The sequence below is a fragment of the Arachis ipaensis genome, chromosome B02 (genome assembly GCF_000816755.2).
Source record: "Arachis ipaensis cultivar K30076 chromosome B02, Araip1.1, whole genome shotgun sequence".
Classification (NCBI taxonomy): Eukaryota; Viridiplantae; Streptophyta; class Magnoliopsida; order Fabales; family Fabaceae; genus Arachis; species Arachis ipaensis.
The window spans coordinates 7,775,825-7,783,125 of NC_029786.2; the positions used below are offsets into that span (position 1 = coordinate 7,775,825).

Below are 7,301 nucleotides of genomic sequence, written 5' to 3' on the forward strand. Positions count from 1 at the left end.
TATAAGCTAAAAGTCTAAGAAATAAGTATATATTTATACATTTGTTAAAATTATATAGTTTTACAAATAAAAATATATCTTTTATCCATCTAAAAATAACTTACACACAATTTATATCTCATTTCCTATGAAAATTGCAAATATGAAATAAAATAAAGAAGTATGTCCAAATTAAGTATGACAATTTAACTTTTTTTTTTTTAAAATTAAGTATAAAAAAGGAACAATATGTCCAAATGAAAACACACTAATAATTAAACTTCGTCTGAGAAAATATGTGAAGTACATTGAAATTACCACAAATATAGCAATAAAAAAAACCATGGTTGCCACCTAATATTGACATGGTGAATGGACCAACCAACCAATTGATAGGAGAGAGACATTTACAAGCATTAACCTAATTCTCTGTGATCTGGACTTCACGGCACTACATTTTCAACACATAATGACATCTCATTTTTCTACATTATCTTTAAAGTTTAAATATTTGTTTAAACAACCTATGAGTTCAAAGAGAAATGGATACAATAATAGAAACAAGTTTTTAAACAAGTTTGTGATGATAAAATTCAAACATTAATAGTTAAAAAAAAAATTATGTTTAGTAAATTAAATATGTTGAATATAATTAAGCATATATCTTCCTATAATACACTAGATGGCTTATCAATAATAATATATTAATACATCATGACAAAACATGATGAAACCAACAATAATTGAGTTTATTATATAATAAGCAAAGCATACAAAACCGGTGCTTATACCACCACTATTAGTATAATAAACAATTAATTAGTTGTCTAATTAATCGTGTCATGACATCATCATATTTTCGCTATATATTAATATAAACTACCCAACAACAATTTCATTCTTTTCTTCTTCTTTTTCTTCTTTTTCTTCTTCTTCTTCTTCTTGCCTCTATGTTCTTGGAGAATAATTAGATACTTATATTAAGATGGCTGTTAACTGTTCTTCAGCTCAAATCTCAATTAAGAAGTATGGTTCATTTCTAAAACATGCAAACAAAGATTTGGTGCCAAAACAAAGCTATGTCCCACAAAAGAAGGGGCAACAAGTTGGTGGTGCTCTACCATTGAGGATCACAGCATCATCCATCAAGAACAAGGTCAAAACCTTCATTCTTCTTCCTTCTTTTTCTATATATATATAGATTCCACATAGCAAGTTTATTAATTAGTGAACAAAAAAAAAAATTATGTTAATTATGTTTATTTTTGGATCTAAATAGGTTTATGAGGATGAATCACAAGGCATAATTTGCTACCAAGATGAGAATGGAGAAATAATTTGTGAAGGTTATGATGAAGGACCTCGTTATCAACATCCTGTTAGGCCAACCTGTCACCCGAGGTAAACAGAACTGTAATAAAATCGCTTATTCCAAAAATTTAAGCTGCTTTAACAGAAACACATGAATAGTTATATATCTGATCGTAATTTAATAATTTTTTTTGTTCAGGGATGTTGAAATTATGAATCTTTTTCTAAGACAAAGTGGAATTCAGATTGTTAAAGGGGAAGAAATCAATCTCAATCATGGTGAAGTTGAAGGTGTTATTAGTCTAAAAGAAGATTTAAACTTGAATGGCTTTTCTTAGTGTTAGCTAGTGTGTATGTTTTTTAAGAAAGGCATGTAAGAAAGAGAATATATGCATAGAAGGTTTGTTCCCGTTGCATAGTTTCATGCAAGTTGTACAAATGTTAATAATAATAATAATAACAATGACAATGACGATAAAAGCCAATACCGTCGCGCTAGTGGAATACCAATATCGCCGAGTTGATCGCGGGGTATAGGTGCCAGGAACGGAACTCTCTTAGTTTTTAAGGTTTAGTGCGTGTATAAGAAAGAATTTAATTTTGATGTAGTGTTAGTGTAAAGTAATTTTACGTATGCATTTAATTACGTAATGTTATATCAGTAAAAATAATTACTTTTTACATTAACTGCGTGAATAGTTATTCAAAAAAACAGATGCGATTGCACCATTGTATAAAACACTTTATATGGCCAGTGTATCAAAATTAAACTTAATAAATAATTAAAACTAAAATAATGCCATGTTTCTTAGTAAATTGTAAAAAGAATAAAAATAAAAGATATATTATCGAATTGATAGAGATTATTAAAATAAGGATTGAACGAAAATTATTAATTAATATTTGCTTAAATAAGTTTTGGTCTTTATAAAAATATGCATATTTTTGTTTTATTTTATATAAATTGTGTTTTTTGAGTTTGGTCTACGAAAATTTCAAAATTGTCTGTTTTAGTCTTATCGTTAATTTATTTCGTTTAGTATTAACGTGATAGGTTAATACTGATGTGTATTTTATAGATACTAAAATTTATTTAAATCTTAATAATTGCTAAAACTTTAACTTTAAAAGATGCTAATTATTTATGGACATAAGAGAGATTTTAGAAAAGGAAAGTGGAAGAATGGTGACTTCCTAATCACGAAGCAAAAGCATTATTTATGTGCATGCGTCCATGTATTATATTATTTTCTCTTGAATAAATGAAGGATCTTACTATTTTATTTTGTTAATAAATCACCCATTTATGTGAACACATAGACTTTGACAATGGTAACATCAAATATCTTATCTCACCAAAATGTGAAAGAAGAGTTGGTTGAAGTCCTTCTTGATATTTGTTATTTGAGGTAATGACCAAATCAGTACCCGAAAGATTCAAACGCTGACATTTTGGTACCTCACTATTGTTATTGATAAAATGGTCCTTAAAAGATTTTAAAATTTAACAAGCGTATCCACGAGTTCATCGGAGCACATTTCCGACAAGCACAGTGCTGACATGGCCACTGCATCTTGATGACACGGCAAATACCCTCCCTCCCCCCAACCCTAATTCTTCTCCTTCTCCTTCCTCCTCCCCAACGCACTCCCTCCTTCTCCTTCCTGAATGCATTCTCCCCCCTCCCCAACCCTAATCCTTCCCTCCCCCTCTCTAACTCTAATTCTTCTCCTTCTCCTTCTTCCTCTCCAACGCACTCCCCCTTTCCCCTTCCTGAATGCATTCTCCTCCCTCCCCAGCCCTAATCCTTCCTGTCGCCATCTCGTCGTCGGATCTTCTGCGTCCGCCAGTGTCTCCTTCGTAGCATTGCGTTGTTTGCACGTCTTCACCGCTGTCACCTTCACTGCTTGTATCTACTTGCTGCTAGCCCCTAGTCGTTGCCATGCCTCCTCTGTCTGGGTTCCATCTTGGCTCTATCGTGTCCTGCCCCCTCTGTGTCTGGTGTTCTTCTTCTATTCTTACTTTAGTGGTGTTTGTATTAAGTTTTATTTTATTTTATTTTGATTATTGTATATGAATTTGTTTGAGTTTTATTGTGATTAATCTTTTTGAATGATAATTTAACCTAAAAATTTGGGACAATTCATGATTTGGGACAACTCTGTTAATGTTGAGGTTGTTGTTGCTATGAATGGTGGTGTTGAGGGAGAGAGAGGGAAGTGTGCGTTGGGGAAGAGGGAGTGGTGGAGAGAGAGAGAGAGTGGTGGAGGTTGTTGTTGCTGTTGATGTTAAAGTTGTTGTTGCTGTGAATGGTGGTGTTAAGGGAGGAAGGAAAAGTGTACGTTGGGGAGGGGCTTGTGATGCGGCGGGGACTGCAATTAGGGAGAAGTGTGCATTGGGGACGGGGGCTGCAACAGGGAGGGAGAGGGAAGGGGAGGGAGTGTGCGTTGGGGAGGGAACTTTGGGGGTGGTTTGCCAAGTCACCAAAACACGGTGGTCACATCAGCACTGTGCTTGCCGGAAATGTGCTCCGGTGAACTCGTGGGTACGCTTGTCAAATTTTAAAATCTTTTAAGGACCATTTTGTTAATAACAATAGTGAGGTACCAAAATATCAGCGTTTGAATCTTTCGTGTACTGATTTGGTCATTACCTCTTGTTATTTTTACCATAACCTTTTATTGTTCTTGCAATAAATTATTATTGAAAATGTTAACTTCTTATTGAAGTAAAATTTTCAAGAAATTATAAATTGCCCGAAGTTAATAGTAGCTATGCATTTATAAATCAATGGCGTGTAGCAAAAGAGAAAAAAGATAATGGATTAAGATTAATAAGAATTGAAAAAGTTAATAGAAAATGGTCTTAATGGGTATATAAAATATATGTTTTTAGATATAATAATTTTATTGTTGGTAGATACTTTAAGATTCTCATGCTATCATAAAGTGTTTTATGGGAAAGAATGTTTTCAAAAGAATATGAAGGTGAAGCTATTATTACGAATATAGAATTAGTGCTTTAATTTTTATTGGAAAAATTAGAGGAAAAAAAAAAAGACATTGTGATTTTTATTGATAACAAAATTATAGTATGATGAGTTTGGAAAATTCTAAATTAATATTTGTGATGACTAAACATTATTAAACATTTAATTATAAAATTATTAATTTGATTTTCATCTAACATATGTTAATTAATAATTTTGTGTTGTAGGTTTTATAATTGGGCTGAAATAAAAAGAAAGATCCTAAGCCCAATAAATTAAAATTCAGCCCTATGTAATTCTTGTTTTGTGATTGTTGGCTGAAAAGGTTTTATCAGTTGGGCCAGAATAAATTTTGTTATTATAAGCCCAAAGAAAGCTTTTCTATTTGTTCAATGCTTGATCCAAAAATTCATCAGGAAAGCAAATGTTACTAATTGGGCCAGATTAAATTCCAATGTTACAAAGCCCAATATTATTTTGGTGAATGTTTCCAAACTTGGTCCGAAACCAAGTTTAAAGAAAAGCAAGTGTTACTACTTGCCTCCAACGGACTCCATTTCTCTCTTTGGATGGATTTCAAATTTAATTTAATGCATTGGAAACATAAGAAAAGAGAGAGAGAATTGATTTGATGGCTATTATGACTATGCACGCCTCTCAGCAAAGGGGAGTAGGAAACATGAGTGCACTTTTATTCTTTCTCTTTGCTACATTAATTATTTGATCAAAACTATTGAATATCTTCTTCTCTCTCATCTCTTTCTTGCTTCTTCTTCGGTCCTTGTCCAGGAAGCTATGGACGCTATGTTCATCTACCAAGAAAAAGAAGAAGTTGCATGCATCAAGACCATCAAGTTAATGATGGCAAGAAAACATACTAAAATAAAAATGAGCTGTGGCTGAGATTTTCACCAAATATGGTTAGATTTGGTGAAGTAATCTTGAGCTCTTTATGCTCAAAAAGGAAGGTGAAGATTCGGCCAGTAAGGGAGATTCTTGAAGCATAGCTTGTCTTTGATTTTGTTTAACCACCACAGGAAGTAGCTAGAGTGGCGAAGTGATGGTTGAGGCAGAGATTGAAGCAGATGAAGTCATTATCATCATGAAGTATCAAGGGCCAGAAATCCATCTTGGAGAGGAAGCCAAGGATGGAGAGCCCGGATTGATGAAGAGTGATGATCAAGGAAGGTCTAGAGGTAATTGCATGTTGGGTTTTGCATGGTTATCTCTTCTCTCTCTATGTGGCCGAACCGGTTCTGTTTGTTGAAGGAGAAAGAAGTTGGTTTGGGTGTTGGCTTCAAGTGTGGAGGCTTCCCTCTTCTTTAAAAAGAGAGAACAACCACTGTTTGAAGCAAGGAGAAAAATTTGAGAGTGCAAGGCACAGTGTTCTCAGAGCTACCTGAGCTAACAGTTTTCTCTTCTCCTTCAATGTACTCTGTTTAGTATTTTTTTGTTTAATTTTGTCATGTCTTGAGTCTCATGGAAAAAGGCAAACAGTGAGGTTTGTATGAAAAAGCCATAGAGCGGAAAAAGGCAGAGAGTGCAAAATTAAAAGAAAAAGCCATAGATGTCTTAGAGTTCCTTTGTTCATCTATGTTGTGTTTCATGATTCTATGGGAATCCCCTTGTAAGTTGGGTTAGCACTTTACAGTTTGTAATCAAGTTGATTATAGTGAAATTCCATCATTGTTGTGATGGAGACTGGATGTAGGCTGCACTGCACTTAGCAGCTGAACCAGGATATATCTGGGTGTAATCTTTCTTCTCTCCTACTACATCTCTGTTTTCTACTGCACAGGAGCAAAAACTAAAAATGTCTCGTGCCAAGTGACGAGACAAAAGAAAAATTCCCGTGTCCAGAGACGAGCTAAAAACAGAAAAGTCTCCTCTGAGTTCAACAAGTATTAGCAACAAAAAAAGGGGGCTAAGATTCAACCCCCCATTCTCTTAGCCACTGAAACCATCATAGTAAAGTGGTTAAATAGAAAAGAAAGTAAGTCTTGTGAGCAATGGAACCTAAAAAGTAAAGTTTATGGAATAAAGTATTTGGTACAAAATATTGAGATCAAGTTTAGGAGCACACCGGTAATTTTAAGACAAGAAAAAAAAAGAACAAATAAGACTATGACAAACAATAATTATTGGGTGAAATGGACCACATAAATATAAATGCATGATAATGAAAGTGGGATGAATGAGTTGAGTCTGTGAAACTAGAATAATATAAATGGTTAGTATCGTAAAATCATTTGGGAGAAAATCAAAGCAAAATAAATACAATATTTGGAGTGTTCAACAATAGACAAGAAAAGATTTATTTATGGTTTATCATGTAATTTTACCTATTGTTTGTTCGAAGGTCTATTTATGTCTTAGTTGTTAGTTTTCTAAACCATTTTAATGTGATGTGTATTTTATTTAATTTGTGTTTATTCTTAATAGCATTGTCAAAAGAGATAATTCACAAATTAAATCATTTCTCTCCAACTTTGGATCGAGTTTGTAGCGACGATCTAAAAAATATATATAAATGCAGAGATGCACATGGTCCGGTCCGGCTCGGATCCGAACATTTTAGAGGCTAATTTGGTGTGATTTTACCGGGTCTAGGGTCAGGTAAGGGTCTCAAAAATAGACCCGGTCATTATTTAGAGTCAAGTTCGGGTCAACACAAACCTGACTTCACCCGACTCAAGTACACCCTAAGGGAACTAAAAAAGGTATATATGTTTTAAATTAATTCCAATATTATGTTATATTAATTATAAGTTTATATAGAATTTATAGACAAATTCAAGTTCAAATATGAATATCAACTTTTCGGCAACAAGTTTTTTCTTTATAAATAAATACATTATAAATAAGTTTTTTTTATAAATTATTGTTAAAGCTTTAAAGGCCTGATTTTCATCCGGATTGAACCTGATATAATTATAGTCCAAAAATATTTAAGTTTCATTGAGTTTAGAGTCGAATTAGGGTCTAAAAAAATAGATCTAGTATATATTTAAGACCGAATCT

At 33.1% G+C, this 7,301-nt stretch overlaps 1 protein-coding gene across 1 annotated transcript; it reads left to right on the forward strand.

The window, feature by feature from the left end:
- On the forward strand, positions 858-1,761 carry LOC107628152. The gene is made up of 3 exons (XM_016330948.2): positions 858-1,135; positions 1,259-1,380; positions 1,490-1,761. Exons 1-3 carry the CDS (start codon positions 965-967, stop codon positions 1,626-1,628), a joined length of 432 nt encoding a protein of 143 aa, XP_016186434.1. The 5' UTR covers positions 858-964; the 3' UTR covers positions 1,629-1,761.

Coding starts and splice junctions, on each gene's coding strand:
- LOC107628152 (XM_016330948.2), top strand. CDS start 965: ATGGCTGTTAACTGTTCTTCAGCTCAAATCTCAATTAAGAAGTATGGT. Junction 1,136..1,258: donor CATCATCCATCAAGAACAAG/GTCAAAACCTTC, acceptor GGATCTAAATAG/GTTTATGAGGATGAATCACA. Junction 1,381..1,489: donor AGGCCAACCTGTCACCCGAG/GTAAACAGAACT, acceptor TTTTTTGTTCAG/GGATGTTGAAATTATGAATC.